The sequence below is a fragment of the Serinus canaria genome, chromosome 6 (assembly GCF_022539315.1).
Source record: "Serinus canaria isolate serCan28SL12 chromosome 6, serCan2020, whole genome shotgun sequence".
Lineage (NCBI taxonomy): Eukaryota > Metazoa > Chordata > Aves > Passeriformes > Fringillidae > Serinus > Serinus canaria.
Genome location: NC_066320.1, coordinates 20,873,049 through 20,890,224, shown reverse-complemented (window position 1 = coordinate 20,890,224; position 17,176 = coordinate 20,873,049). Strand labels below are relative to the sequence as shown.

Genomic DNA, 17,176 nt, shown 5'->3' with positions numbered 1-17,176 from the left:
CAGGATTACATTATTTTTCACAGCTATTAATTTTCCTAATATTTAAAGGACAGAGGCTAAAATGAAAGAGCTGTAGTATACTGGAATGCAGGTTCTGTTGATTAGTTAAATTAATCTGGATTCCACCTCTTTTTTTTTTTTTTTAAGTGTTGAGATTTTTTTAAAATTGATGTGGATATTTACTAATACATTTGGAGAAGCTAGTCAAGATACAATATCTTTAGTGTTTAAAACCTTTGGAAAAAATAATGTATTAGAAATGCATATGTGCTGTAAAACATTAACTCTGCACCTTTTGTTTTTTAGGAGCTACAAGAACTTCTGAAAGAATTTGTGACAATGTGCAGTCGTAAGTGCTGCAGTCTCAGAGCCCTTCTTCTATTGCTGCTCTATAGGTAAGATGTATTTGCTAAAAATATTATTTCTTCAATATATTATTGTATCAGTTGGTTTGTAATCAACTTACTTATAATTAGAGACATATCTGACAAGGTAACAAAGTAAAATCTTGGCATTTGAATCTTTCCTCTTATGAAAATTAAAGAACCTGGGTATTAACAGAAACACAGGATTGAGCTTCATGAATCTCAGCTGCCTTGATCAACAGATTTTTTGAATTGGAAAGATTGATGAGGGGGGAAAAGAATGGAATTTATGAAGCATATGAACCCTCAAATGGGTACAAAGTGAGTATTGCATCAGATTTGCTTAACAAATTCAGATGGGCACATGGTCCTTGCCTGGAGCGTAGTGCCTTGCCCTAGGACAGAAGCACACAGTCCACCTAGATTTACTACAAGCTTGAGATAGTAAAATCATCATTGTGCACTAAAAGTAGAGTATCTTAAAAAGAATTACCTATTTTAAAAACTGTTTTCTTATTCTCTGTTGAGAAATCATGAAGTCTTTAGGAAATCTGAGTTGCATTACGCTGGAAAGTGAAAATGATCCCCTCTGGCTACACATAGCTCTTCTAACAGTACAGCTGCCATGACAGAAAAATATAGAAATGGAGTACTTAAAATATATTCCTTCTATAAAAATGGGCAAAAATATTCTTCAAGTAATTCCAATAAGAAAATGTAAGCATGGACAGATTAAACATTCTCATCACTACTTTAATCAGAAGTATTTAAAGTCTGTGAGCCAATTCTTTATCTAGAATTGCCTAACCTACTTCATCTCACAGTAGGTTCCTCAGGGTAAGATTCTATCTGACCTTCAACTCAGGTGGGTGTGCAAGCACTCATTTAGATAAAGCTTTCTCTTAGTAGTGGGAACAGGTGAAACAGTCCCCTGAAAATAAGTTTAAAGCATCTACCTCCCCACCTTCTCCATTCCTATGGAGGGGTCTTTGTCCACACTTGCTCTAATTCCACCTTCTTTCCTCATCAGCTGTGACTTGCCATGCTGGAATGAGTGGATGACTCATGGCTTAGGCATAATAAAACACTGCTAAAAGACCAACAATTTCAGAAGCACCTAAATAACCAGGAGGCAAAATTCCCCCCGGAGCTCAGCCTGTGTTGCACATTTCATTAATATCAGACAGACTTTGTGACTGCTCTTACAGCTTCATGTGGCTGTGAGTGTCCAGAAGCACAGGGGGTTCATTCCTGAGCTCATCCATGGGAGTAAGTGCACACACAGCACCTGTGTGAGTGCCTGGCTACAAGTGCACAGCGCTGAGCTGATGTGTCTGTGGTACCCAAATCCAGTCACAGGCTGAGAGGCAGCTCTGACCCTTGGTTATCTCACAGAAAAGGTGATGCTTGGGTACAAAAATGCATTTTTCCAGTGCACAAATCAGGAAGGGTTTGTGAAAGTGCTGTTTAAAACAAAAACTGTCCTGCTTGGCACTGAAACAGAGAAATATTTCTAAACAAAACCCAAGGGCTGAGGTGCACCCAAAGCAAGGGCCAGGATTTTTTTGCCAAGTGGTCCCTTAGATATTCCACTTGGAAAAGCTCTGCCTAACATGTGAAGAGAGTTTTTTTAACTGAATAATTTACAGTCAGTAATGGTATGGGGTTGTTTTTTTCCTTTCTATCTCTCCCTGCCTGAATGACACTTCTTCACTTCACTTAACATTTAATTACATTACAATCACAACATGGCCCCCTTTTTACTATTAAAATCTGTATCTGGGGAGTTGCCTGGATGGTTGCTTTCCTAGATTTTTTAAAGTAGTAATGAAAAAAATGAGGCAAATTTATCATTATCATGAATCAGCTCAAGTAAATGTATGCTCTTTGGTCTGAAGAAGGGTTCCCATTTGTTTCAGATAGGGTATTTTTAACATAAAGAATGCTAGCCTGGATTTATGGAATCAGAAACAGAATTCTATGAAATGGTTTTGGGTTTTTTGTTTTTTTTGGGTTTTTTTTGGGTTTTTTTTTTTTTTTTTGCCTGAGCTCAAGAGCATTTAGGGTATTTCACTGTTTGTTCTTGTGCCTGGTAACATGATGCTAGTTTCATGCTAGTTTCAACCTCACCTTTTAACATGAAAAAATGGTGACAGTACTGTCCATTTCAAAGCAGAGAGAATTAATCAGTGATGTAGATTTTGCTACAATTTATCTGCAAAGACCATATAAAACCCCATATCATTGAGCAAAGGTATGAAATCAGAAATAACAACTTTATTTGCATCTGTAAGCCCTTCGCCTGTCAGTGAATTGCCTGCAAAAAAGCTTTTTTTATTCTCTTTTTCCTGGGGGGAGTGTTTCAAAAGCTTGTTCAAACTGTATCTGGCATTTTGTTTGTTTTCTTGCAGTTCTAAGGTGTTTCTGTCTCTTTCATGCTTTCAGGATCCATATCTTCTGACAAAAAATAGCCAGAAAAAATATTCTCGTACATGTGTCTAGACTGTACTTCTGCCTAAATAAATGATATATACACTGTTTAGGGCAAATGTTCCTTTTCTCCCTTCCAATTACCCCATTCTGTTAAGACACTAACTTGAAAGTACCTTAAATAACAAAAAGTGTTGTACCTTTCAAGTTTAGCCAAACCCATAAAAATTCTCTGGTTTTGAGCATAAGAATGACTTAGAAAAATAAATAATTTAAAATCTGCTTTTTTGTAAGCAACCAGAGGGCATTGAACCTGATGAATTAAAGCATTTATTATGCTTTGACAGCCCAGAACAGATAGATATTCTCAGCTGAAAAATAATTATATACTCAGGGTTTTTTTCTGTAAAAGCCTGTTCACACCTCAGTTGCTGGAACACCTATTGCAAGGCAATTCCAGACTTAAATGTATGCCAAGGTATTTCACATACATTAGGAAAATGAAGGAACTTAAACAGCTTCCCTTAACTATGAAGTATAAATATAATGACACAAATATTGGTTAAAAGAGAAGCTCAGATGCATTGATGAGAAGATGCAGATGCAGAAGTGGAGTGAGTCTCAGCTTTAGCCTTTGTGAGGGTGTGCAGCTGTGAGCTCACTGTGCCTGGGCTGGGAATGGAGCACAGGAATCCAAGAGCACTGTAAAGGCAGCAGGGCTCCATCCCTTAAAACACAGAAACCAGAAACTGCTCAGGGCACAGAACCTCTCTAAGTTCCTTATCTCTCACCACTGACAATCTGCCTCTGAGTGTCCTCAAAGCCAGCAGGCTGCTAACAGCACACACTCACATTTAAGAGGCCTCAGGTTCCTTTCACTTGTTGGCTTGCTGTGCTAGGACTTCTCTAAGGTTTCGTGGCCAAACAGCACACAGGGGACCAATTCAGTTCACAGCCTCAATTACAGCACAACTGCTTTCTCATGCCTACTTAACCATAAATCTCAAAAGACCAGTGATATAAGGCTACACATCATGGGTTAATGAGGAAAATGATGAATTATCACAGGTAATTTAAGGGAAGGACTTCCATAAAAATTTTAAATATATATTTTTGAAAATAGAGTTAATGACAGTGAACCAGACCACTCTGCAATTGCATATTGATTGGCAGAATAATGATATACCCTAGCAGTAGAAAAGAAACAAGTTTTCCTTTAACATTTCACAATGTGTAAAACTTATTCAAGAACAATCCAGTAAAGCTGTGAAATTAAGCTCATGCAGCTCACTGAACACTTAACTAAAATTTATATGTAAATTACAAAAAGAGAGATATCTATTCCAAGTACAGTATTTAATACATTAATTACATTCAAATGCATTTCCAATTTTAATACTTCTATGCCACATAAAACTGGCCTTCTTATTTATAGTCCCCTCTCAACTCAACATGACTCTGTTTATTTGTTTAGGAAAAAACTTACAGGAGGAACTTTCCTTGTTTCAATACTTAAGTATACTCAAGGGTATACTTAAGTAACAACATCATTCTTTGGCAATATAGAAATAAAAAACAAGGAAAAAATAAAGGAAAAAAATTAGATCATTTAAATAGCTAAGATATTTGTGTTATAAGGCAACTAATGAAAAACAGCTACTTTTGTGGCAATAGGGTCTAGTGAATAAAAAAACTATACAGCAATAGCAGCTTTTCAAGCCATTGGACACCACATTTAAAACCACAGTGTGATTTGGCCACATGCATTCAGTGAGATCATCTTAGCATTTAAGCTTTTCCAGTTTAAGATACTGGATTATTCCTGGTGTCTCCGTGTCCTGACAAAACAACTGAAGCTTTCTCGGAAACAGCAAAATTAAATTGAAATTATCAAGCTTTGGAAAGCTCCAAGAGACCCAGAAATATAATGCAGAAGAGAAAGCAAAGTTTTCATGAGCAGCTCCAGAAAGAGCTGAGACTAAGAACATCACTGAGGATTCAGCTCTGTAAGGGAGACCACAAAACACTGGTAGCCCCTTTCCTAATGGTTTATGCTTAGATTCTTCTCCCTAGGAGCAACTCACCCCAGCTCTTGCACCTCCTGTAGGAGAGCTGATCATTTTTAGGGGCCAGTAATTCCCAGAGGAAGGATTAAAATCTCCTGACCCTTCTCCTGGTGTTTATATAGGTGTCTGTTCTCCATCAGCAGAGACAATGCCTCTGCCAGCTGGGCTCACTAAGGCAATTTATTATTTGCGTCTCACCTTCATCATTCATAGCCCACCTTTCTCAAATCATTGGGAACAAGCAGTTGTTACCATCTGTGCTGTAATTTCTGAAGAGCACACCCTGCTCACGGTCTGGGGGTGCTCACCTTTGGGGTCAGGCAGAAAGGGTTTGCAATTATTTGTATATCACTTCTATGGATTGTATTTGTAGCTGTTTCTGAGCAGAGGAAGTACTTGAATTCTCATTATGCTTCACTGATTTTGCTCAACAGGATTATTTCTGTAGCCTGTTTAAAAATTGTGTTGTGAAAGCAGGATTTTAAGAGTGTTTTTATGCACTGGTCTCTGAGGTTGATTTCTGTCTCTGAGACCTAAATATAATGTATTTCATTTTGTGAAAAGAAGCTTTATTTTAAATGATGAAATAAATAAACAGCATCCCTTCCACATTCCTAGATTATAACCATAATGCCCTGTTTACAGATAAAGTATTAAAGAAGATTGTTTCTCAGATGGAATGTTAAGAAATAATGGACTTTAAGGTATAAAAAGAAATAGACTTAGACTTTAGTTTATAAAAAGAAATAATAAACTTTAAGGTATAAAAGAGACTTTTTTTTCCAATAAGAGACAAATACAGATTATGAAACCTGTTTTTTTTAAATATATTTTTTTAATGTCCTTTTAAAATATCCGCATTTTCAATTCCCTTTAGGTCGATACAAATTCCTGAAGCTGAAGGAAAAAGTGAAATTCTACCTCCAACAATACAAAAAATAATAAAAGGGTACAACAAGTATCTACGTCCATTTTTTGATAGTAAGTAGAAAAGCTCTTTCAATAAGACTGAGTCATAACATAATGTGGTGTCTAAAATTCAACAGTGAGAGCAAGTGGGTTTTTCTGTACTTTTTTCTTCTCATATCTGACAGCCACTGTCTGATTATGTATGTTCTGTGATATAATAAGATAGAATTTAATAGCTTTTGTGGCCCAGGGTGAAACTTTTATTTTCCAAGTATTTGGAAGCTAAATTCCAGACTGTTAGAAAGCTTGACTATCATTATATGTGTGTCTTCATGAAATAAGCTGTAACATCTTACATATTTAAAAGTGTAATTTCCTCTAATTTCCTAAATAATAACTATAAAAAGCTTTGATTAAAGATTTGAAAGCTTGATATATCAAGCTGTTCATAACAGCACAGGCAAATCTTGTTACTGTGCCAAGTACTATGTGCCTCAGCTATAAGATTGCAAGAGAATTATTTAATGAATGATTCTTGCCTCAGGTCTTAAAGGTCACTAAACAGACTTACTGAAAATTGTGGGGAAGAAAATGAATTGAAAAGAGAAAATGAATCAAAAATGTCAGTTCCCTGCATCAGAAACCAATGGTCACCAGATTGGAAGAGCCACATAGTCTACTGCATCATGGCTGATTTTACTGCCCTGCAGTGCAGTCAGACACCTGAAATCTCAGTGAAAAACCTTCTTATTGGAGTCAGGCTATTGGATGTATCAGAAGTACCGGGGAGTTATGAAGTGGCATGAAGAACTTGTCCTGGAGAAAGTGCAGAACACTGAAGAAGAAAATATTCTGAATGTTGAAAAGAGGCTCAGCTCCATGTGTCTGTCAGGAAGTGAACTTGTAGTGTGAATTTCTAGGCAATAGTTCTTAAGCTGGATGTTTGGAAATGTTAGAGGTATGAGTGCAAATGAAATATTTAATATCCCTTTTTATCCTACTTATAAAATGATTGACTAATGAGTTTCTAAGACCATACTGTTACCTCTTGCCATCCAAATACCTGGTTCAGTATGGATGCTCCACATCATGTGCTGTTTCTGGATCCATTTATAATAATTTTAGGATATACCTGTATTTTAGGTTGAAGGAAAAAGAGAAAACTATTTCATCAGTCTGTTTTTATTGTAATTATCTTAGCTGATGAAACTGCTATAAAATATTTAATGCTCTAAGGAGACTGACAGCGAAATAAAAGTAACTTTAATAAGTAAACCAACCCTTCCTCATTGGAGATGATGCATAATGCAGAATAACTGTGTTCAGTGGCCATTAATATATTTTATTCATTACCTCATGATATTACTAGAGATATGTTGGCACTGCCATGATGAGTGTGCTTGGGATGAGATGACAGAGTCTCATTTCAAAATCCTGTAATAGCAATTAAGAGCTACGGTAAAGCGTAGTGGAGTTACAAATCTCCCTTTTCTCCATCTTTCTCCTCAGCTGTTGTATTGCAGCAAGGCTATAGTTATTTTTTTGTCTGGGTGGTTTTTTTTTTCCAGAGGGATGCTAAGGGCTCTCTGGGTGTGCCTAGAAATCCCAGAGGGGCTCAGGCACAGATTGAGTCTGTCACACCCAAAGCCAGTCTCACACCTCCAGACAGCGCCAGCATTGCTGCAGATGCTCACTACAGCTCAGGCATGCAAACTCTGCCTCAGAAACCTTTGATGGATCTTTATTTGCTCCAGTGCTGAAGGAATGAGATGGCACTCTCAAAAAAATACATTTTATTGATGCCACTTCTAAATGTAGGGTTGATGGTTTTGAGAGAAATTACTTTCTTTGTAGGAATAATTTGAGTTAGGACAACTCAGGCAATATTTCTCCTGATTTTGAACCTGTAGCTTTTTGTGAGATCATTGGGGATCACTTTCCCTGTTATAGAGGAAGGTGTGCTTGGGCTGGGGAGTGGTATCAGCCTGGTGCTGACCCCTCTCTGTTTCTGGCAAGGTGGGCTACACTTTGCATGAGGGTCAGGCTGAGGAGAAGCTATTGCTCTTCTCAGAAGCAGAGCTGGCAAACCACCTAAGTCCTCAGCATAACAAACCTGTGGAAGTGATTTACTCTGGGACCTCAGCTATGCTATCTTTCCATGTAATATTTTCCTGATTTATATTTATATGGTGCTTTTTGCCTGCAGCTGGTGTACCTTGTGTCTGTTCTTGGTAACTGGCTTTACTCAAGTGGCACTGAGCTCCTTAATATTTAATAAAATGGGGTTTTAGTCTTGAAAAGAAAGTTAGGTATAAACAAATGTTCATAAAATGACAGTTCCTTTCTCCTAAAGCCAGAAAAGCCAGAAATATTTACTAGATAAGTAAAATTTATGGCAGCTCATAATTTTTTTTTTGTTTAATAAGCCCTCCATTTGCTTATTAATTTGTGTTTGGTCTTTGTGCTAGGACTGGCAGATGCCTGGAAATGTCTCAACCACATACCCCAGCTTGGGTAGTGTCATTAACAAGGGGAATATGAGGATCTCTTTAATTTGAGTCCAATGACTGCATAACAACATAAAAACTGTCTTCTCCTCTCCTCGCGTGGAGTGAATCTCCTGCTTTCCTAGATTTTAATTCTGGATTTATCTCACATTACTTTGGTCTTCTCCTCCTGCACAGTCACCCCTCCAGAGCCTGGCTGCACAAACGTTGCCATTTTTGTGTAACACAGGCTGTCCTTCCCATCTCTAAGCACCAAATTGGGTGCCCAAAGTTGGATTAGTCGAAGCCAGCCTTAGTGTGTCAGAGGTCTGCAGATGGGTAAAACTGGCTGAGTGTTCTATGTTTGTCCATGTTGGGTGGCACCTACCAGTTGCCACATTGTGAGGGTACTTCAGACACTGTTAGCCCAGAGCAATCTCAGCTGGACTGGTTATTTAACTCTGCCCTCTTCTTAATGTTGCTATTAAGATGTTCTCTTTCCTTATCTATAGCACTTCAGTGTTCCTCTTTGAAATGGTTCATCAAGCAAGTCTTTATAAATTAAGCAGATAGGTGCAATTAAGAATTAAAAAACCCCAAACCCCTGATCTGGAATGATTTTAGTCATTCTTTGGACTGGAATTTGAAATGCTCCTATAATAACGTTAGTAGATATTACTCCTCAATATAATAATATCTGTCCTTCCCTTACAGATATATATGGAATACTTCCATAGAAAAGCTGGCATAAGGGATTTAAAAATCAACAGTTATTTCCCTTAAATGTGCTACATTACCCTGATACTTTATCTCAGCAGTACAAGTTGATTTCCACCTCAGGTTTTGTGCTGGAACCATGTAGATCAATTTTATAACTTTTTGTGCTGTGCCAAACTCTCTGAATTAATGAGCAATTCCTGCAGACTTCAGGGAGCCTTGGATTAGGTTCATAGGCTTGTTAAAGGATGCATAAAATCTTGTAAATAATTTTATACAAATAGATTTTGTTCTGTGATTGAATGTGATAATTTAAGTGTTCTAATTAAAAAGAGAGATACTAGGAAAAGGTCACAGCTAAGTATATTTGAATATGGAAGCTGCTTTCAAGTGGTACAGAAAAGTGTCATGCTTAAATCAGTTATTCTAAATCACATTTAAAAGATTATTTTCCTTCACTTCATAATGAGTAATACATTTCATAGAATTAAGTTTTAAATTAAAGCACAAAGTTTTTGGGCCCAACCTTCTGTCTAAGACCTGTCATCATGGGTTTTTTCCCCTCAAATGTTGTTTATATTAAGTTCTATAAGTTTAATTAGATGAAGGCATTTTAGTCTTCAGAAGTGTACAAATGAGACATCAGAATGTTAGCTGTGTCTAACACCCTTCGGTTTAGTGAGGCAAACTTGCAGGGTACATGAGAAAGAAATACCAAATAAACAACATCCAAAGACTGTTTTAAGTCCCAGCTAGCCAATATCTAATCCTTTAGAGAAAAGCAAAAAGGCCAGAATACAGGAACTTCAGCAAACGCATGGCAATGGGGATTTTCCTTCCTTTCCCATAAAACACACAAAGAGCATCTGATTGCCACCAAACCCAGGTTGCTGCATGCAGGACAGTTTGGGTTTTGGTTTTTGGCAGGGTTCTCCCCTGCCTCTCCAACTCCAGAGACGCTAAATTACAAAAGGTGGTTATGTTCAGATAGTAAACCGATCAATTTATTTGAAGTTTCCTGTTGTCTCCAACTTCCATAGACTGACATCTTACTTTGCTTTGCCAAACAATGTGCACAACCAACTACTGCATGCGTTTTCTGACATTGGACACATCACCTTTCTGAATTCTTGCACACTCGTGCCTGCTCTTGCACACTTGCGCCGCCCTTGCACACTCGTGACGGCTCTTGTACACTCGCCCTGCTTGCACACTCGTGATGGCTCTTGCACACTCGCCCCCCCCATGCTCATGCCCCCCTTGCAAACTCGTGCCTCCCCTTGCACACTCGCAACGGCTCTTGCACACTCGCGCCCGCTCTTGCACACTTGGAACAGCTCGTGCACACTCGTGCCCCCCTTTGCACACTCGTGCCCCCTTTGCATGCTCGTGATGGCTCTTGCACACTCGCGCTCGCTCTAGATAACGCCCCCATGGGATAAATGCAGTATCTATAGCTCCCCCAAGCGTTAAATACAGTATATATCTCCCCATGTAATAAGTACGATATATCGCCCTTTGTAATAAATATGATATATCGCCCCATGTAATAATTGGAATATATCGCCACCATGTAATAAGTGCGATATATTGCCCCATGTAATAAAAGCCATATATCGCACCACGTAATAAGTGCATTATATATACGCCCATGTGGTAAATGCAGTATCTAGAGCGCCCCATGTGATAAATGCAGTATCTAGAGCGCCCCATGTGATAAATGCAGTATATATCGCCCCATGTAATAAGTGTGATATATCATCCCATGTAATAAGTGCAATATAGTGCCCCATGTGATAAATGCAGTCTCTATAGCGCCCACATGTGACCAATGTAGTATCTATTGCGCCCCCATATGATAAATGCAGTGTATAGTGCCCCATATGATGAATGTGGTACCTAGCTCCCCATGTGATAACTGCAGTAGCTATAGTGCCCCAGGTGATAAATGCAGTACATAGCACCCCCATGTGACAATTGCAGTAGCTATGGTGCCCCATGTGACAACTGCAGTAGCTATAAGACCCATATTATAAATACAGTATATAGTGCCCCCCTGTGATAATTATAGTATATAGCACCGAATGCTATGAAGTATCTATAGCGCCCATGTGATAAATGCAGTATATAGAGCGCCCCCATGTGATAAATGCAGTATATAGTGTATCATGTGATAAATGCAGTACATAGCACCCCCTTGTGCCCAATGCATTATCTACAGCTCCCCATGTGGTCAGTGCAATATACTGCGCCCCCATGTGACCAATGCAGTATCTATAGCGCCCTCATGTGACAAATGCAGTATATAGTGCCCATTGTGATGAATGAAGTATCTAGAACGCCCCCATGTGATGAATGCAGTATATAGCACCCCATGTGAGAATTCCAATATATCGCCCCATGTAATAAGTGTGATTATATCACCCCATGTAATAAGTGCAATATATCGCCCCATGTGATAAATGCTGTCTCTATAGCGCCCCCATGTGATCAATGCAGTATAAAGCTCAAGATAAGATAAATGCAGTATCTATAGCGCCCCCATGTGATAAATGCAGTACATAGCACCCCATGTGATAATTGCAATATATCACCCCATGTAATAAATTCAATATATCGCCCCATGTAATAAGTGCGATATATCGCCCCATGCAATAAGTGCAATATATCGCCCCATGTAATACGTGCAATATATCGCACCCCCATGTGACTAATGCAGTATCTATAGCGCCCCCATGTGATAAATGTAGTATATAGTGCCCCTAAATGTTATTGCGCTGCATGTGATACCCCTTGCCACACTCATGACGGCTCTTGCACCTCGCTTCCCCCTTTGCACACTCGCACCTGCCTTGCACAACCTCTCCCCCTTGCACACTCATTACAGCTCTTGCACACTTGCACCCCCTTGCACGCTTGCGGCCATTCTTGCACACTCGCATTCGCCTTGCACACTCGCTACGGCTCTTGCACACTCATGCCCACTCTCACACGCTTGGAACAGCTCTTGAACATTCACCCCCCCTTGCATACTCGTATCCCTCTTGCACACTCGTGCCCCCCTTTGCACACTAGTGCCCCTTGCGCACTCACAACAGCCCTTGCACACTCACGATGGCTCTTGCACACTCATGATGAATCTTGTCAAAGTCATACGAGTCTTGCCAGTACAGAATAGACTGTAAGATCACCTAATTCTGTGCATTACTCCCCATTGGAATAATGCTGCTGCCAAAGCATAAGATGGAAAGAGCATGTTAAAATGATTATCTGGGACAGCCTCTAAATCCTTCTCAAAGGCATTGCTTGCCAAGATGGTTTCCTGTCCTGTGTGTGCTGCCTGTCTTGTTTGTCCCCACATTAATTGCTTGCATTTGCCTGTATGGAGGCATGGGGGTTTTGACAAATGATTTAACAAGCTGTTGTTAACATGGTCCCCACCAATTTTTGTCTTGTCCACAAACTGTACCAGCAAAGCAACATCAATGTCTAAAAACTATTGATGTAAACAGATAGGATTGAAACTGATTCGTGCTAGAAATGGGTCTGTCTTCTGATGCCTTCAAATCAAGAATTACAGTTGAGATGTGTCAGAAGGCCTCTCTTAACCTGTCCACCTTCTTCATGTAACTATTTGTCAAGAAAGATGTCTTGTGGCGGGAAGTTAAATGCACTGAAAAAAAAAAAATCTAAGCATTATGTAAGAATTCTGTAATACTCCAAAGCAAAGCTGGCAGTCAGAGGGACAGAATGAGTTTTTTAGGAAGCTATAATGAATTATTCTAGAGATAATTTTCCTTTTAATTTTCTGTTTACTTGCAGTATTTTATCCGGTCTTGCTGAAGAGACATTCTTCTGAAAAGCCTTTTGAGGCCTTTCTGAATGTCAGAATTGTTTTGAGTTTTCTGAAACTAAATGAAAAAGGGCTCATGCTAATGGCTCAGCACTGAAAGTTTTTGATAGTGCTGATCCATTGCAGTAGTAGGCACACATGTGACACAGTGGTGGTTTATTTTGTTGCTACAGACCAGGATCATTGCTGTGAGTGATCCAAACTTAATTTTTAGGTATGCTCTCTGCCACTCTTCTGGCTGCTTTCCCATTTGGGATCACTAAGAATATCTGTAGAGGGCATAGAGGAGCAGTTTACATGAATTGCAGTAAAATTGAAACGTGTGTTGCTTGGGCTGCACAGCCAGTGCTGTAACAAGGCACTCCCTTTGGCCATGCTCCGCCATACTTTGAAGATTCCCTTCAGAAATTCCCTTAGCAGGACAGAGTGGCTTCAGTTTTCTTCTGAAGATCGGTAAATTTCTTCTGATGTTGTCATTATACATAGAACTTCTGCCAAACATATGGAAATGTAGGAACTGACTGCCTCATCTGGTTTGCTGCCCAGTTTTTGACACTGTCAACAGGAAACCTTTCAGAGGAAGTTCAGAGGAAGCCCTGGTGAATAATTATGAGCAGACTCATTCTGTTGTTAGTACATTACAATTTATGGTGCCTTACTAAATAAACATTTATCCTCACATGCATAAAAGAAATCAGCATTTAACTCTTAATGTTGTTCTGATTTAATTAACTGCTGGAGCAAAGCTCTTCTCAGCATCTTGTATTGTGATAATAAAGATCCATTCCATAATTTGTTTTCCACCTGCACCCATTCAGCACGGTGCTGTATCAGGGGTGATGAAATTTTATGCTGAGTTTTTGTGGGTGCTGGGCTGGTCAGGCTGGGTGCACCTGGGCAGTGAGAGCTGTTGGCTGGGGTGAGTGGAGCAGGATGGTTTTGTCCTGACTGTGCTGCCACTCCTTGACACTTGAGCCCCAAGGCAGGTCTGTGTTCAGCCAGTTTGAGCTTGAAGTACTTCTCAACCTGAGCTAGATGTCTTGTGGTGCTTGGGAGTCACCCAGCACTGCAGTGCTGTTGTGTTACTCAGTAATATTTTGAAAAATACTTCAACAGGAAACAAAAAAAGGATCTATAAAGCCCTGTTTGTCTGATTCCAGAGAAATGAACCCCTGCTTAATTTCAGTAATCTTTCTGGAAAGTCAGCTTTTCCCCTCATATGTGTAACAACCTGGCACTGATGATACTGAAGTGCTGCTAATGGACAGTTTCCCTAATCTGTATCACCTTGCTGAGCAAGGATCAGGTGATAATAAATCATGATATAATAGGAAGAGTCTGATTATTCCCAGCCATGATTCCTGCAAAATCATCTGAGCACTGCATTGTCCTCTCCTTGGGATGGTCCATCATTAAACATGTACCTTGCTGGATGGGATTCTCCCCAAATGATCTTGAGAGAGTTTGCAATAATATGCTCTGGTACAGTCAGACATGGGAATCTCTAGAAAGAAATAAAAAAACCCCAGAATATGGATTATAAATAAATTTTTTTTTTTTTAAATCAATGGCTTTTGAGGGTCTGACATATCTTTTGAGGCTGGCAATATTGTACCTGCAATTATGGTATAGTACAATGGTAAGTATAAGTAGTAATTGTTGTACCCCAGTAGCTGGGTTGAGTTTCTTAGGGGTTGAGCTTTTAATCCTGGAGGGAAAAAAAAAGAATTTATTCATGGAATATCAAAACATGAAAAGACTGGGAAGAAACAGAAGAACAAGCTGTCAATGATCTGAGAATTTTTCATCAATTTTGTTTCAAAGTTAACCTCCAAAGTCTTCTTTCAATATATGAACAATAGTTTCTAAACCCAATGTATAATTTAATAGCATATGATAAACATGCATATTAGCAGCAGGGCAGGCTGCAAACCTGCAGTCCTGTTTTAAGCTGGGGCTTTATATTTAAACTTTCAACTGAGTCCAGAACAAAGGACTTAAAGATTTTTTTTCAGGAGTGACAGATGTGTAAGGATTTTAACACATACATTAAAACCAGAAAATATTTGGGGAAAAAAATACTAATAAACTTACATCTTAGAATGACACATTTTTTCTTTACTGTTATTCAGGAGGGTGGAGTTGGATTGGAGCCACATAGGAGATTTTTACAAAATGTATTGCAAGGAGCCAAGAAGGGCTTTCAGTGATTTGCCTGTGAGATAGGGGCACTACCAGCTGCAGAGATCTTACCTAAAGTATTTCTGCATTTCTCAGTGCTGTGTTTTCTTCTCAATTGCTTGGAAAGATGTACTGATTTAATATTAATTTCTTTGTACAAGCACTCTGTTAATTATTCTGCACATATTCAACCAAGAATAATGTCGTGTTTTCATCAAAGCTCTGCAAAAATTCTGCATTTTAAAATGCACAGCTGGTGATCTTCCTTCCAACAGTGTGAAATGCACATTCAGGAGGAATGGAAATTGAAGTGCAATGACATTACAATAACAACTGCTTAGGTAAGGTGTTTAAGTACTGAATAAGCCTTCAGCTTATGACAAGTTTTCCTTTATAAATGCAGGTATTTAAATCATAAGTTTCGTGCTAGTGGTCAAAGGCAAGTTATTAAATTGCAGTGATACAATATATACCATACATTCTTACATGGAAGTCACTCAGCTGTGCCATCTGGGTATTAACCACGTGACACTGCCAGGTGAAACTTCCTACTTCACCCACATCTGATGGACCAGATGTTGCAACTGGAAAAAATCTTTCCCCTGCTCTGCACCTCAGAGCAGAAGAGTGTGAGGTACCGTGGGGATTGTGCCTTCCACACCTTATTGAGTAACATTTCCCCCCACACTTTTTTTTTAGGGGAAAAAATAATATAAACCAGGAAGTGTTTAAGAAATAAAGCTGGTTTCTGAAAACTAAAATAGTTTTAGCTCAGAAATTTGACATTTTGGTTAAGAATGTGAGAACTCTTGCATAATCTGCGTTCAAGGAATATTTAAGATAGCTTCTAAACATTTAGGGAAAAAAATTTGGAAAAATTTTGTAGACAGTTCTCATGAACACTGAATATTAAAGAATCATAAGCTGCATTCTGACTTTCTCTTTTTTTTTGCAGATGGTCCTGTGTCAGTTGGAATGAGTATGGATATTGCAAGCATTGATACAATATCAGAAATAAATATGGTAAAGTAGTTTTTGCAGTAATTTTTTTGCTTGTTGATAAGCTGATGTCATGTGCTTACAGCTGCTGGCAGTACAACTTTGGGCTTGTCTCCTTGTGAAGTCCGTGTGGGTTAGGAGGTGTAATTCTCTTTTTCACAGCACATAGTGTTTATAACACCATAATAAACATAGAAATGCAGCTGTGAATCCCACCTCTCACAGATACAAACAGAAAGCTGCTACTGAGTATTAATCTTAATGAGAAGCATGTGGACCAGTTTTTATTTTCCAGCTGAAATGTCTAAATCGTTATGCATTTCATAAAAATGAAGATGTATTCATGTGCCTTTGAAGCCACTCTCCCTATGATTAGATACAGCTGAACTCAGGCTGTTTTTCCTCTTCTGTTGTTGCTGTCACAAATTAATTTATTCCAGCTGTGTTTCATTTAATTTGTATCATTTGTTCTTGAACAAACTATGAGATGGAATTTACTTTTCTACTTAAAGATCCTCCATTGGTACGCAGAAATAAAAGCAAAAAATAATTAGTCAGATATTAAATATGAGTGTTTTAGTAATTAGTAATTATTAGTTACTATTTAGAAAGGGGAAATAAAGTCAGAACTTCAGGTGAATTTATAATATTGATAAAAACACACCATAAAATCAAAAGTTGTTTGAAAAGTGTTAAGAAATAATTTGATCTTAATGTAGGACTGCGAGGCATATCTAAATTGAAGGAGAATTGGACTGAGTGCTGTGTTCAAGGTCTTGATAAATTTGGTACCACTGTTTCCTTTGTGATGCTAAAAGGACAAATTGTGCTAAAGAAAGATTCCTTTCCTGTTTCACTAACCTCTTTTGTCCATATGAATTTATTCAACTTTTTGCCATGTGCTCTTAAAAAAAATCTTTATTTATTAGCTTATGTGAACAAAATGAGATTTGGAACCACTTACATAAATCATTCTAAAACTTAGAGGTTTACAGAGCCAGATTATCTGCTTACAAAGCTCTGATGACTTCAGCTGATTCATAGCCCCAGACTGAGGCCAGCAGCTTTTACTGTAAATGACCATAAGAACAAAATCTACCAACCTCACATGGAGTGCTAGAAAATTTGGCAGAATTCAGTGCAGCTGCTCTTGGAGTGCCAGGGACATGG

The 17,176-nt window shown here is 38.6% G+C and overlaps 1 protein-coding gene across 1 annotated transcript in view; it reads left to right on the top strand.

Moving 5' to 3' along the window:
• Positions 1–17,176, top strand: part of LOC103813900 (gamma-aminobutyric acid receptor subunit pi-like) — a 47,230-nt gene that overhangs the window by 7,740 nt on the left and 22,314 nt on the right. The window contains exons 2-4 of the mRNA XM_030241198.2: positions 307–395; positions 5,739–5,842; positions 15,963–16,030. Of these exons, the coding sequence (XP_030097058.2) occupies positions 340–395; positions 5,739–5,842; positions 15,963–16,030 (228 nt within the window). The 5' untranslated portion in view covers positions 307–339. The remainder of the gene's footprint in view (positions 1–306; positions 396–5,738; positions 5,843–15,962; positions 16,031–17,176) is intronic.